Source organism: Mesoplodon densirostris, chromosome 13 (assembly GCF_025265405.1).
Source record: "Mesoplodon densirostris isolate mMesDen1 chromosome 13, mMesDen1 primary haplotype, whole genome shotgun sequence".
Lineage (NCBI taxonomy): Eukaryota > Metazoa > Chordata > Mammalia > Artiodactyla > Ziphiidae > Mesoplodon > Mesoplodon densirostris.
In genome coordinates this window covers 62,741,843-62,758,452 of record NC_082673.1, presented here as the reverse complement: position 1 = coordinate 62,758,452, position 16,610 = coordinate 62,741,843, and the positions used below count along the sequence as shown (strand labels likewise).

General features: G+C 36.5%; 1 protein-coding gene across 1 annotated transcript in view; it reads right to left on the bottom strand.

The window, feature by feature from the left end:
- Window positions 1–16,610, bottom strand: part of ZFPM2 (zinc finger protein, FOG family member 2) — a 384,049-nt gene that overhangs the window by 152,811 nt on the left and 214,628 nt on the right. Inside the window, exon 5 of the mRNA XM_060116199.1 lies at window positions 8,772–8,883. Within this exon, the coding sequence (XP_059972182.1) occupies window positions 8,772–8,883 (112 nt within the window). The remainder of the gene's footprint in view (window positions 1–8,771; window positions 8,884–16,610) is intronic.

The window sequence follows — 16,610 nt, the reverse complement described above, 5'->3', positions numbered from 1 at the left end:
ATTATTTCTTGACAGATAAAGTCTTGTTTTTATTAGTGGATGGACCTGAGCTTCATCTTTGACATAATAATCAATAAGCTTAGTAAAATCCCAATGTGAATATGTGTGTCTCAGAACTTTCAGTAGCTCTCCATTACCCCCTTGATGAGGTCTTTAGACTGAGCACTCAACCGAACCCACAACATGGCCCTCAGAAACGTGTGCAGGCTTGCCCCTCACTAGCCTTATTTGTAAATTCTCTGTTCTAAAGTGTGCCCTGACACTCTCATGAAAACACGGTATGTATCGCAGCCTGTAAACTTTTAGGCACACATTTCAACCTCCTCAAGTGCCTTCCCCCATTTCTCAAATTTATATTCAACTTTCAATATCCAACCAAAATTCCACATCTTCCGTCAACTTTGCCTTGACCATGTAAGACAGAACTCAGCATTATGCAACCTTCATCAATTAAGCTCTTTCAACAAACTCCTTAAGTTAGGGGTGTGTTTCATATTCCTCTGTATCCCTCATGACACCTGGGCCATATCATGTGCAGAGCCTGTGCTCAGTTACTTTTATTTTATTTGGAAAATTATCTTATGAAATACAAAGTGTCAGGACATTTACAGAGATACTAAAGAAAAATATATATCACTAGAATATAATTTAAATTCCATGGATGAGGGACTTCATGGGTACGACAAAGATTTTTGTTCTGTTAGTTTGGGTTGTATAAAAAGAAGAGCAGGAGTGTAGTTAAGACAAAGAGTGATTTTTGTTTGCAAATATTTTTCTTAAATTATATAAGGACCATAATCAAAGTGAAGAAAACTATAAAGGAGGAATACAGAAAGATTTTCCCAAACCTTACCACCTTTACAGAAATACTTTCATAGTTTCCATATATTGATATTTCTTCCCCATATGTTTTGCTGTACATATACTTTTAAAAGACAATTATAATCATACTAGGCACGAAACCTCAGTCTACTTTTCAGTTGGAATTATAATACAATAATTTTTTTTCTATGTAATACACTGTTTTAAAGAAATATTCACAATATCTTACTCTGAAAACATTCACCCTAAAGAGTTGTTCCTCATTTTAGCTGACAAAGATCCTTTTGGGGGTAGCTTTCAAGATTAGCATCACTTTGAATGACAAGCTAACATCCCTGAATGATAGTGAGTCACCTCTCAGAAGACCCTACTCTTCATTTTTCATTTTTATACTTATGAAACTGATATATTCTTAGTTCTTATCATTTGCCAACATCCTACCTGGGTTTTTACCCCTAAGAGACAGAAGCTTCATTCATGCATGGATCCAGGATGGTTTAGGATATTTTTCTCCAACATATGAGAGCTCATCTAATCCACTGAAGTAATTAATAGTATTACCGTGCAGGGTTATTTACCAACATTTCATTAAGGAAACTCACAGTGATGTTGATACAAAAACAAATGTATTTTTTTCACATCAAATAGCATACATTAATAATAACTCAGGACATAAACTATTCAGTATGACCAGACCCAGACTGAAATAACATCAGTAAATCACTAACGTAATTGTAAAAACAGTAAATGCATAGTAAAAAATGGAAATGGCAGAAGGCCCTCTATTTGCTGAAGTTGCTGTCATTCTGCAATTTGCAACAGACAGCTCCACTGTAAATAAAACATCCACGGGTGGGGTCACTTGTCTCGACCTTAAGAACCCCTCAGAAATGACAATTTGAATCAAAAGGATGGTTTTCTAAAGCAGCCATTTAAAGCAATCACTGATTCCTAGAACAGGCATAATAAATTGCTCACCTCCCAAACATCTCTCATTCTTAGAGAACATAACCAGAAAAAGCCTCAGATGTTCATGAAACATATTGGGTTTTCGGCATCGCGTTATCCTGTGGTACTCTGCAATCAATTACTGTTATACCACCGTCATTAATAATTTTCTTAATGAAAATGATTCTGTTGATCTCCACTGTATTTTAATTATCAGAGTTAAGCATAATTACACTGCAGCTCTGAGCTGGCATGTGGACTCCTTTAGGGCGCAATTTTGTTTTAACACACTGATAATGTAATTTTACATTGTGTCAGTTTGTTTGGTTATTATCCAGTTGTACAATTCCACTGTATTCCTGATAACAGATAATAACCTTAGTACCTCCTATATCCTGAAGTCATTTAAAAAGCAATATTGGAATTCTGCAGCTAGCTAACTTAATCGCCTTATGATTTTATAATTCCTGCCGCTAAATATTTGGTTCAGGCACCCACCCTCTTTTAAGAATACTGTAAAACTAGACAACAGTTATACATTTTCTGTGAACTACAGAATGGTTAAATAAACACTTAAATATGAGCACACGTTTTTCTTGTTAAATTACTTTCTTATTTATATAGCATTAGGTCCTTTAGGTAAAGTTAACCATGAACTTGTAGGCTAGTTGGGAAAACTGACTGCCACATTAGACAAGGCTGTTTCAAAATTCTAGGAACATGCAACAGATCCTCTATTTTAAGGTGGAAAATAGTCCAGACTTTTGCAAGGGTCCTTCTAATGAAAGATCTTTGTTTTAAACAGTTGATCAATTTAGTCAGTGTGCAGAAAGTTGCTTATCCAAGTTAGGTTACATTAGAATTACAGTCATTATTTCAACACTACCTGGTATAGGACCTTGAACGTACTACACCATCAGTCAGGGCTTAACTGAATTAATTGCATGATTACATTTGTCCAAACAAGCAAAATCAGAACTTTGAAGATGGTCATAGAATGATTTGGAGATTAGTTTTCTACATGATTTTAAATTGCTGTGGCCTTCGAAGCAACAGAGAAATTAGCATAAGGTACTGCTGTCATTGCTGTTTTAGTTCTGGAAAACTTTTTCTTAAAAACCAAACCACAGAGCAAGAAAAAAAAGTTTCATTGATAAATATGTACGTAAATTTGTGACGAAGACCAATAATCTACAATCTAGGCCTAGTAAATGGTATCATCAAAACTCTGCTAAATTGTATAATTGGGAATCAAGGTCAACACGCTTAAGATTGAATATCAATTTCATCATGTATGAGCTATATATCCTTGAACTATTTACTTACCTAAACCTGAGTTTATTCATCTGTAAAGTGGGAATAATTCTGCTTACATCATAATTTTCTTGTAGCGGTAAACCAGAAAACATATGTAAAGTGTTTAAAACCATGCCTGGCATAGAATATGTGCTTAATAAATGGTAACTGCTATTGCTAGTTTTAATATTATCATCATTATCTTTATAATAGCATTTTACATATGACTTTCATTAAAAATATCATGTGCCCAAGGGAAAAATATCTTTAGGCAAAGGCTTCTGGCCTCTGATTCTATAATGCAGTTCTCTTCAGATGCTCTGGATTCACAGGGACCAAATGGGATCTATGGGATTCTTGGCTATAAACCTGGTATCTGATGACCAGGTTTTCTCACACACTTGCTTGATACCAACATGGAGGCCTGGGTTCATTTCCTCTAAATTTGTCCTGACATATACCCAAGAGGGCAAACTGGACTGAGTATAAGATCATCAACAATATAATATTTATAATAACATATGCAGTTATGTGTACGGGTGCATCTTCACGAAAATCCTGTGAGATGGCCATGGCTATTTCATTGTTACAGTTGAAAAAATCAGGATTTAAAGAGGAAAAGTGATTTGCCCAAGGTTCCATCTAAGCAACAGTTTTTTTTACAATGATATTGTGCTTTTATATAAAAAGAAATCTTCCATGGTTAAGGTGAGATTGAGGGTTAGCTGATACTTTTTCACTCCTTTGATTGATAATGTTTATTCTCTTCATCCAGATACCTAGAGAATGTGGCTGCTCTGAAAGAACACTCCATGAAAACCCAAATAATTTAATTTTTCCTCATTTGAAGTGAACTGAATGAACAAACTCACATGCAAGATGCTAAAGGTTTAATTTCAAATGTTCAAAAATGTGAAACTCGAAGTAACTTATTTACTTTTCACAAATGAGAAAGGGCACCATACTGTGCAAATGCTATAAAAAATACAAAGGTATATAGAAAAGAGAAGTTAATTTCCAATGCTCGACAGGCATTCATGGATTTTAGGAGTAAGTGGGCAGGCTTCTGCTCATCCTCCTCTCCAGCAGCCTCCCTTTAACTTCAGCATGGTGCTTTTTAGTATTTTTCCATTGGAGATAAGTAAATTAGAATTATCTGGAGTCTGCTGAGAATAATGGCAGAAACCAGACAACCCAACAAGTCTGGTCCATCAGTGTCTGGATGAGCTAATTACTTTCTGGAATGACAGGGGGTAGTTGAGGCAGGAAAAAAAAAGTACATCAGATTATAGTATTAATGCTAAATACTATACTTTTTTTTTTAACTTTGATAAAACAGGATGATGGCAGCCTGTCAAATAGCACTAACTGATGTAATTTGATAATAATTATTTGATGGACACCCTGGAAATGAAAATTTTATAATTATGTTTAATTTTACTACTAGCCCACATTTAAAAATACTTCAAAAAGTAAGCATGTCTCTTAAATGGTAATAGTTACACGCCATAAGAAAATACTATAAAAAATCTCACAGTTAAGGCATTTAAAAATGCTACATACACGTATTTTACATTCTATTTGTAAATAGGTACTAACATACTTTCAGATAGCCAGGCCCAATAAAGATGATTTTGGCATAGAATTCATAAGTAGTTTAGGTTCTTAGCTAGAAAACAAAATAAGGCAATGCAATTTTGGCATCTGGAATTTACTTTTCATCTTCAGGGAGAGCTTTTTAGACATTAGGAGTAATGTGTTGCATCTGGGTACATGGATGTTAGCCCATCAAGCAACCATTCTTTTCTGTCTGGAAGTAGCACTTTGGTTTCACTTGGGGAACTACTTCTCCTTTGTCTCAGTGGTTTATGTGGGGTTAGATCTACAGATGATTGTAGTTTGTAAGGAAGGGTCATAGTGATTAATTGGTTCAAGGATTGGTATGTGATGTACCCCAAATAAAACCCAGAAAAGCTCTCTTTTCACTGGGATTGCTGTGCTTGTAGAATAAGTTTGGAGTTTCCCACCACTTGACAAGAACATTTCTGAGGATGAAACACACAAAGAAAAAAGAGGCAGAAGATAGAGACAGTCTGGGGACAAAGTGTGAACAACTAAATTAAACTGATCCTGAAGTTTAGCAGATCCCTGGATTCTCAGTTATATGAGCAGATGAACTCCCCTACCCCCAATACACTAACGCATGCACGCTTACACACACACCAACACACACACACACACACACTTACACTTTGATTATTTTTTTGTATAAGCCAATTTCATTTGGATTTCTATCATTTGAAAACAAAACAGCCCCAACTGATAAATAACATACACATTATGAAAATGTCTCACACATTACAGATGTTCGAGTCATTCAATATGTACCCATTAAATCTAAATCACCAAACCCTTCCAACTACAAAACTCTTTTGCTTTGAGAAGGCTTATCAGACCCATAGCCTGTGAAGATAGAAGGCTTCAGAGCTCATGTGGTCCTGGTAGGAGTGATTCCTGGGGTCCTATTTTCCATGATGAGAACAATCCCTAGTATAATCCTAGAATATCGAGATATTCACAGAACTTTGAGTGAACTATTCCCTTCCTCCAAAGGCAACCTGAATTCTAGGAATTAGCATCAGGCCTCTGAAGCCCATCTGGAGATCAGAGTAGAATCTACAGCAGAGTTTTCCCAAGTGTGTTAACCAGAGAACTAATTCCAATGTTCCAATGGATGTCCACTGGCTGGGGAAAAAAAATATGCATATCATATAGTCAAACGAGTTACACAGGTTTTTATTTTGTTTTGTTTTACTACAGGACTTCTCAGAGCATTCATACCAGAAGGCCTTGTGAGTTTTCAAGAGGGGCCAAGATAGGCAATATTTGGTCCTGGGACTTTTCCTTTAATCTTAGGGTTATGTGAAGTGTACTTTGGTAAGTGCTATATTATAATAATAGTCTGTGATTTCTGCACAGAAATGTTTGCGTAGTTTAAGAGAACTTATTTATCATGTAATAGTGTCAAGGGGAAAGGTAGAGTCACACAGTACAGAGAGTATAGGATTTAGAATTATCAAAACCTGTATTTAAATTTGGCTTCTCTGTTAGCTTTCCTGAACCGGGGACAACCATACTACTGCTCTAAGTCACACACAATGTAGGTTGTGTAAAATGAGAAACACACTACTTATCTCATCTAGCTGCTTGAAAGCTTAATGCAGGGAGAACGTATTCTAATATGTACAACTCAGGCCCTTAATTAGACAGATGTGTGTTTGCATCCCACTTTAAACACTTAGTAGTTGAAACACTTTGCTGTACAGCAGAAATTAACACAACATTGTAAATCAACTATACCTCAATTTAAAAAAAAAGAAACACTTAGTAGCTATGTGACCATGACAAATTACTTAATCTAGCTGTCTCAATTTCATTTTTTGTAAAATTGGGTAGGATGTTAATTACCTACTAGGAGGTATTAAATGATGATTAAATGAAATTATGCATATACAGTAGTTACTGCAGTCCTTGTTATTTCAATTGCAATGCCATCTGTTCTTGTAAGTTGAACAATATCGAGTTACCTTTTGTAGGTTAAAAACTACTGAATATTAGGAATTCATATTGTTCATCATCACAGTATGTGATGTGTCTATTATAGTTTCTAGCAACCATTCATCATTTGTTTATCTGGTCAACCAATCATTATTTACTCTGTGCTCTTTTTGTACAGGCAGCATGCCAGACCCAGGATAAAAAGATGACTGAGACATAATCCTTGCCCTCAGTAAATATAGAGTAGATTGGAAAGGCAGGCAATAATACCTAACTTTTTACTACTCTTTTTTTGAAACATAAAATGATAATCATAAAACGAGGTTAAAAGAGCAATGAGAGAAATGCATAGAATTTGGTACGGGAGTACCAAGGAGAGGATTCAGGGGTGTTTAATAAAGGGTGGCTGTTATTATCCATGTACAAAGCTAGCACACGGTTGGGCTCAATCCATGCTTTATGAATTAATTAATAAGCTTCTACAAATTACTCCAAAATGTTTATTGCCAAGAGGCTTAAGGTATATCTAACCATAATGCAAACACATAAATATGTTCAAACTAACGTACTCCATTGAACATAGAATTACGATTTTGTTATAGTGTTTTTCCTTATGTAACAATATAATAATCATCTCTTCTAAAACAATGCCCGATTTAAACATGTAATGGATTTGGATTATGATAGAATAGCTATCCTCTTGGTTCCTCCATATTACATTGCCATCATAGAGATAAGATATTGTACAACAAAAATTTAGTCTCAGTCATTGATCCTATACTCCAAGCCATCTTTTGTAGTGTTTGCATTCTGAATGTGGACACTGGTAAGCTGGCTCACTATAATATTGCTTCCCATTTTGATAGAACATAGTGACATATCCTGGGAAAATCTTACTTCCCTTCTAGTTAAAAGCTCCCACCAGCATACCACAGGTATTTGGTGTTTGATAATAAGTGGGTATGAGACCAGCAGTTACAGAAGGAAAAGGAATATAATCAGATCCTGGTGTGCAGATTGTCTTTTTAGCTTGCAAATTCCCTCTTTCTGGTGTTTCAACTTTCAAAGGCTTATGGTAGTTTAAAGGCAATCCTCTTATAAGTGTACAAATTGTAATGATTATAGAAACAAGTTGTAATTGTTTCTAGCAAGTTTTTAAGAGTCTTTGATGTTATGATTAGTGTTTTATATGTTAATATATTGATAGGGGTGCTTATTTGCTTGTTCCCTTGTATGCTTTTATGGTTTCTAGGTTCAATGTACAAATACATCTTTGATCTCAGTAGGTCTATTTGGTTAAAAAGGAAAGCGAAAAGAAATTAAACATGAGAAGCACAAAGTTTTGCAATATTTACGAAGGAGTGAGATTAGGGGTTTCACTGTAAAAGTACAGAGCTTGGGCCCAGAACTTAATATGGAGAAAAGTGTGGGAAACCACACCACACACGTGGAGGGGCCTGAGTTTGGGGGAGTCGGTCCCATGTTGTGTGTCCTGGAGCAGCAGTTCCTTTGCAGCCAGGGTGTAGCTGTTTGACGCAGTCTAGGTTGATGCCACACTGAGCAAATCAAAGGCAATGCTCTGCAAGCCATCGCTTCCTCTCTAGCATTTGCCTCCTGCCCTTCAGAAATCACCACGGGGAGGAATTCTCAGTCTTTGCAATGACTTCCTTTTCAGCTATCCCCTCATCGTGTGTGATTTCAGGAAACTGGCTGGAATGCAATGCCTTCTAGAACTCGCCCCTTGACACCCTGACACGGACTGCCAAATTTCAAAAGGAATTTACTTTTTGATGGATGATGCCTAAGAGAGGAATCCGAGATTTCACTGAACCCGCTCTGAATAAAAGTAACAGCGAGGAAGGTACTAGTCAAGGCACTCCAATCCACGGTTAGGTGAACGTGTATGGCGCTAAGTAATTAATGGTCTAACACATTTTGTTTTATACTGTACAGGAAAATAACAAAAAAACAAAAAAAAAAAACCCAATAGAGTTGCTGAAACTACAGGTTAGGGAGATTCATAAGGGAAAAAGGAAGAGAGAGGATCCCATTTTACTTTGTACGCCCATTTCAGCTCATTTGGTTCTACTTTGCAACACTCAGCTTTCAATACATCCAAAGCGAGAGGGAAATGATCTTGCACTTACCTTTGCTGTACACAATGCAGTTGTTTTTGTTGTCTTCCACTCCTTGCCAAGTCACATCCAGTAGCCACTTGGGACCAGCAGTCAGCACCATCGGGACCTGAGCCTTTGTCTTCTGTAGAAAGAATGATAACAAACGGATGTCATTTGCTTTCGTTGATTAAAAAGTTGAATAATAACTGTACTAATCATTTTATTTTTCCAAATAACTAAATCTCCTAAACCATAATCCAAGTCCTTATTCCCCTGTCTCATGATATCTTTTTAAGACGACAGAAGCTGTAAAGCTTGACTGCTTTCACTAATCTGAATGGTAGAATTATTATCAAGAATATTTTTTTTCTAAGTGATACTGGATCAGATCTCCAAGATTAGACAGATCTCTTGCAGCTCTGAATTATAAAAAGAATGCAGATGACTTTCATTGCAAAGAGCAGAGTGTTTAGAAGTGAACTTTAGACACATTGTACTTTACTATCAACAGGATCTCACTATTTCCTGAAACAGACAGGAAAGAATTTAAAGAATCAGGATCCATTTCAAAGCTCTATCCTGAGCAACATTTATATTAGAGTAGAAATTTATTCTGAATGAATAATGAAATCCACCAACACCCTTTTCTAAGTATGGATATGTAGTCCCACTGAAACTGAAATAATATTAATGCTAATGACTCACCATACACTGTCTCCGAGAAGACTATAAAAGAGGAATTGGGAATAAATTCAGATGCAGAGCAACTAAAGCATGACATTCCTTGCTCTGAAAAGCACAGAAGCAGGGAGACAAGTGCTCTAGTTCTAACAAAATATTTTCAGTGTACATTTTAAATATAAGGCTCAAAAGGGTCATCATTTTAGGCCGTTTGGCACCCAAATTATTTGTTTTTAACTATGTTAAACATGGCAGGAAATAAACCAGGGAGGAAATAAGTAAGCCTTAGCAAGACTGGTGTTTCCCGATGAGTCAGAGTGAATTGGCATTCAGATGTTTATCATTCACCAGCCCATGTTCTGTATATCAACTACCATGAAACAACAACACAGAGTACAATACAAGGGTCTCAAGGTAATTTTTGAACTGAATTTTCACCTAGATATGATCCTGCCGAAGACATCTCAGCCCATTCTGGGACTTTCCCACATGTGATGTGCTATCACAAATTTCCCAAATTGGCATTAGCAAGTATCCACTTGAGGAGTTCTATGTAATCTAGCAATTTCAAATCTCTCAGGAATCTGGAAACCTCCTTTCACTGGCCAAATGACAACACTGATAGTGCATGAGACACAGATCTTCTATTGATACTGCAAAGCCATATTAAAAGCTATGCATAAAATCAATGCTAACCCAATTTTGATGTATCAATTATACTGTAAGAGGTAAAACTACCATAAAATATACTACTTAATGGAAAAAATCAACCATGACGGACAAATTAAAAATAAGTTTAAAAAAATACTTCAAATATTAAAACAGAGGAGGCGGTAAACCAGATCACCCATAAGAAATACTAGCATACTGATTTTTCATATTCATACTTTAATTCATTTTGAAGTCTTTAATTTTTCAACTATGTATCAATATTTGGAAAGTAAAACCATGAAAAACAGTTATCTGAAAGCCCTGGGGGAAGAAAGTAATTTTATATTATAAGTTTTTAAAACAATCTAGACTAAGTGTTATCAAGTTATCCCTCTGGTTATTAGTCTAAGTCAGGGGTCCCCAATCCCCGGGCTGCAGATAGGTACTGTCTGCTGCCTGTTAGGAACCGGGTCGCACAGCGGGAGGTGAGTGGTGGGCTAGCGAGCGAAGCTTCATCTGCCGCTCCCACTCACTTGCATTACCGCCTGAACCATTCCCATCCCCGCCACCCCCGGGAAAACTTGTCTTCCACGAAACTGGTCGTTGGTGCCAGAAAGGTTGGGGACTGCTGGGCTAAGTGACGATTTTGTTTTTCCATTTTCAAAATAGAATTTGAGAACAAGTAAGCTTCTTCAATCTGAAATGATAGTGGCCCATATCCAATTAAATCATAGGTCTTAATGATGCATATTTCAGCTCCTTTTACTACTAGAGAAGCAGGTAGGTCCATAGATCAGGGTCAGCAGGTCTCCAAGCAAGCAGAACTAGTCACGGGAGAGACTCTATCATTTCGATAAACCTGCGCATGGGGGATTTAGTGGTGTTATTTGTAACATCTGCTCTCTTCTGATCTTAAATAACAGACTTCAACAACAGGCATCTGGCTCATTTCGACTGTATTCTCTTATTTCACGAGAAAGACATGCATCTTAAATTATTTAATCTTTATACCCAAAGTTCTTAAAGCCACATGGATTTCTACACAGTAAAGCAGCTTTTACAATTTTCCATAGATAATATGAAAAATAAACATTGATCACAAATTCTTTAGGGAATCTTTACTGTAAAGTAAATCAATTGGTTTGCTAGTCACAATCTTCCATTAATTTTACAAAGGAACCTGCTGATCCAGTCTTGTGCTGGGTGCTAGGAATAGGAACAGGTCTTTTTCAGTGAAGGATACGGATACATTAAAAAAAAAAGTTTACTATAAGGCAAAGAGTAGCAGGTAGGGAGGGCAAAGTCATGTGTAAATTGTTTTGGGGTCAATGAAGGGAGAGAAACTCCTGTCCTGTGGCTTCTGGGATGGTATCATGCAGGAAGTGACTTTCAGGCAAGATCTTGAAGGAGAGACAGGAAGCATTTGCAATTGCTAGTAATGGCCTGGGCGAAGTCTGAGCAGTGTGTAAGAGTGGTATGTATAGGAAATAATGACTAGTTCTGGGATTCTTTGGTTTCAGTTCTTATATAAAGTCTTTAGAGCTGTTCTTCATATACAGAAAGCATCAGATAACAGTTACCTGTCATCACTGGAATCATCATTGATACAATTATTATCACTACCTATAAGTGGAAGGGCCATAACAGCATATGTGTCTAGAAAAGCAGGTTAGAATCAGATCTTGAAGGACGTTTTCATATCAAGCAAAACCTTTTTGTGCTTAAACCTCTAAGCAGAAGGAAGACAGTAAAGATTTTTTTAATCAGGAAGAATAAGGTTGCTACTATTGCTGCTACTTGTGCAAAATCCCTTACTTGTTTAGTCCTCACATATATTTTCAGACAAAGATATTGCAACTCAAAGATTAAATAATTTCTTTTAGGTCAAATAGCTGGCAGAAGACAGAGCCCATATTTACAGTTAGCTCTGTTTCCAAACACTACTGCTCCTAGGGTGACCAACCGTCTGGGTTTTCCTGAGAATGAAAGGCTTCCCAGGATGCTGGATTTCAGAGCTAAAACTGGAAAGTCTTGGGCAAACTCAGATGACTTGTCCACCTCTGCACCTCCTACTATAAAACAGTATTAGTGGTTTACATCTATTGAATACTTGCAAAACGTTGGGTGTTAAGTACTTCTCCTGAATTATCTTTTTTGATTTTTACAACTCCAGGAGTTAGGCATTAACATTTTCTCCATTTTGTACATAAGCAAATTAAGATTTAGAGGATTTGACTTTGTGGCACAAATAAAAATAGTTATTTAATATCTTTCCTTAATGGTAAGTTAGGCATTATACCTTTTAAAACTTTGGCAAACATTTATTATGCCTGGGCCCAGGTAGGATCTGACTTTTCAAGAAACTGAATTGAAAGGAAAACAATTTCTTTGACTCCAAATCAATAAGCAAAAGCAAAAATGTAGCAAAGACTTGGTGAAAGCGATACCCAAGCTGTAAAGAAAAAGTAGATAAAAAAATCTCAAGGGACCAGTTATTACAGTTTTGAGGAGGTAAGTCAATTTCTTTCTGAAGAAGTCAACTTCTGCAGAGATTGACTGCCTTCAAAGAAGATTACCAAGTGTGAGAAGGAAGGAGTTAGCCAGGATTATATGAAATCTACACTCCAGCAAAATCCATGAATAGAAAATAACAATAATATCCACGTTGATCATTAGGTTTACTTTCCCATGTCTCTCTCTATCATAAGGATTCATACAAGTCTAGAATGTTAAGAGCCAGAAGCAACTTTAAAGTTCAGTGAGTTTAATTCACTAATTTGACAAGTGAAGAAAGTAAGGCCAAAATGTTTATCTAGCATCCTACAGAGGTAGCATACAGTTGGTACAACATGTTAGGAAAAGGGAATGGATGTAAAAGGTATGGTAGGCAGAAAAATGGTCCCCCCAAAATATCCACACTGTAACCCCTTGGAATCCTGTGAATATGTTATTTTACTTGGTAAAAGGGATTTGAAGAACATGCTTAAGGTTTAGGGTTACAACATGGTGAGAGGAGCCTAGATTATCCACATGGGCCCAATCTAAGCAGGGGTTCCTAAAGTAGAAGGGAAAGGCAAAACAGTAGGGCAAAGAAATTTGACATGAAATGGATTCCACCTGCCTTTGCTGCCTTTGAAGATGGCACACTGAAGCCATGAAGTGAGTGTGCTGGGCTCTAGAAACTGGGAATGGGCCTCAGTTACAGGAGGTGAGGAAAACAGGGATTTCAGTTCTGCAACCTCAAGGAACTACATTCTGCCCATAACTTGAATAAACAGGAAATAGATTCTCCCCTACATCCTCTAGAAAGGAATCCTCTAGCCAGAATCCTGCTGACAAATTGATTTTAGTCTGGTGATACCCATACTAGACTTCTGATGTACAGAGCTTTAATATAATACATTTGTGTTGTTTTAAGCCACGAAGTTTTTGGCCATTTGTTTTGGTGGCAATAGAAAACTAATACAAAAAACATTCAGATTTACTGACTTACAGTTTAAAAAATGACTTAATTTCCTTATCAAATGTGCTCAGAAGTGAAACAACTTTCCCTTATTGGAATAACACCAAATATACATTGTTATTTCACAATCATCAGATATATTTAATGTTCTTGCCTTAAAGTATGAGAAAATACATGGTGATGACTAACAATTCCTGCCTCTATAACTGGGTATTTAAAACATTTTATGATTCACTATTAACCTTACAGTTGAAGTGTGGCAGAAAGGACATTACTGACTCCTTGGAGCCAGATGATCTAGGTTGGAATCCCGATATGTGCTACTGGCAGGCTCTGAGACTGGAAAATCACTCAAACTTGAGCATTCTGAACTTCAGGATACACAACTGTAAAATGGGGATAATGATTTCTACCTCAAGGCTGTCTTATGAAGCGACCAGCACAGTGTTTCGTACACCACAGATGCACTTCAAACTTTTGCTGAATACCTACGTGAATAAATGAATTAAAAATGTGCAAAGAGCGTTTCTGGAATCCCTATTTCTCAGGCACTGGTAATGTTTTTTGTAGGGATGAGGATAGAAGTCAAGACAAGAACTCTTTATGATCCAGTTTAAAGATGGTGGCAGTCATTAATGCTATTGATCAATTATTTCCAACTCTCCACTTTCTAGGTCTCTCTTTCAAAGTTAGGTATGGGAATATGACATCAATTCACCAATGAAACTGAATAAGAAGTAACTCGCGTCACTTTTACACAGAAGCTGTAAGACCAATGGACTCACCATCTTTCCTTGTGTTTGCTGAATTGACCGTCAAGCATGGAAAGGAGGAAGACCTCCTAACTACAGTGGCCATGTAGCATGAGAAAGAAAGAGACTGTTTTAATGTAAAAAACTGTTACAATATTAGGGTTGCTTACAACCTCAGCAAAACCTAGCCCATCCTCACTTATACAAAGGTTTTCTTCATTTTCGTTGGTTTGTTTGTTTGTTTTTCTGTATTGAAATAACCCATGGGTTTTTACAGGTTAAAGTCTGTACTTTATATCTAGGCAGTCTCGTTCAGTCATAAATCAATTCAAGGTATATAACAGGAGCCTGAATTTCAGTTAAGTTGGAATGTTTTAAAAAGAAATAGTGTGCACTTTTGAGACTCCCCATTGTAAGTTTAAAAAAATCTGCACTCCTGGACACTGTTTGAACCCAGAGTTTCACACTTAGACAGTCTACAACCAGACAAACTTGACAAGGACAAAATGGGTCAAAAGTGTCATTTCTTAGGAATAATTAGAATCATCTAATGTGGATAAAAGAGGTCAAAGTAGCATCCACTTCTCACTAACCTCTGGAGTTACTGGAGCGACAAAGGAGGGAGCCTTCAGTAAATGTTTACACTCAAGCCAAAAGGTTACCGGGGCTAAAAGCAGGCAGCCCAAAGGCAAAGAATAGAGGGTAGTTCCAACCCAAGGGGCTGGTGACATAATGCTGTCTTAGGGATTCCAAATCTTGCTGGAAATATTTGTTGAACATTTCCAAACTGAAGCTTACTTACAAAGAGCTAGAAGTCTTAGGAAAATCTGACCTATGAAAAGAGTCTGACATTACAGTCTTTAAAAAAAAAAAAAAAACACCCAGAAGTGGCATTTGATGGAAACATTGGCCTCCACTGACTTTAGTTTGGAAACATAACAAAATTTCATGAGAGAATCTCAAGCCAGTGCCATGAGACGTACTTTGACACTGCTGAAAATTCTCCTGGTGTGTTGCCTCCATAACTTGGTAATAGGTGAAACGGGTTGGGCCTGTTTGACAAAATTCATAGCTGTTTTAACAATTCATAGCTGTTTCTGTTCTCTCAGCTATAAAAACATATTTGATATTAGGCATTGAAGAATTTCCAAATTACTGTAGACATTAGATTAATATAATTAGTACCAGAAAAACACACATATATATATATTACTGGCCCTTAGCAATGAGATGCCACCACCACTGCCAATCTCACCCAGCTGAATTATTCTCTACATCTAAATGGAAAAAAAAAATGATACTGTATGTGATTTGACCTTGTACTACCACAGGGAAAATTTTACACAGTAAAAGTTTCAGTTAATGTATCCAAGCAGTTCTCCACACTGGAATTAAATTCAAATTCAATCTGACAATCGTGAAAGCATTGTATCCCTGTCCTTTTAACTGCGTGAAGTCTCTAGTGGCAGTGAGCTTGAATTTAAAAATTCCCTTCACCAACAGCCTGTTCTATGGAGGCATAATAACTTATTATTTTGGACTACCTGGAGTGGGGAGAAATGTTAAGTGATAAATTAAGGCCCTCCACAATTGTATTTTCAGTAATTCTGGGCATGGCATATAGCCTCAACATTACTGATTTGACTAGAGCTATAAAACTTTTAGTATGATGATTTCCACCTAATAAAACTGTGCTTTTTACTAAATATCCTTTAAAAAGTTATTCAGGACACTGCATGAATGTTTGAGCTTGAAGCTACCAAGGTAAAGAATTTTTTTTCTTTCAGAAAATAAGACTATCACCTTAAAATACACAAACAGAATCACTGTACTCCATGTGGTACCAAAGGGTTCAAGTTATTTGTGTGGTGATATCAAACAAGCTGCCCAGCTATAACACCTGAATATTCTTCATGACTAATTAATGCCAGACATCAGTCAATATGACTAAGTATGTCATTAAAATCATATACTTCCATTTAAAATAGAATAAAATGGCCACTGAGCTACATTGGGATGTCCCTTGAGTGAGAAATGCAGTCTTCCTTTTTTTTTCTTTGTCTGAAAATAAGGTGTGTGTGTGTGTGTGTGTGTGTGTGTGTGTGTGTTGTAGAAACAGATTTAAACAAGTAACTTTAAGAATTTTCAAACTCATACCAAGTATCTTATCTACAGTTACTGTTTAAGAAACAACAAAACAACTTAGTAAAAGATGATCTAACTTGCATTGCTTGAAAAAATGCTAGACACATTTTCAAACTCAAGCTCAAAGAAATTAAGAATACCTTCAATTAGAAAATATATGGAAAGTCTAAATGGGAA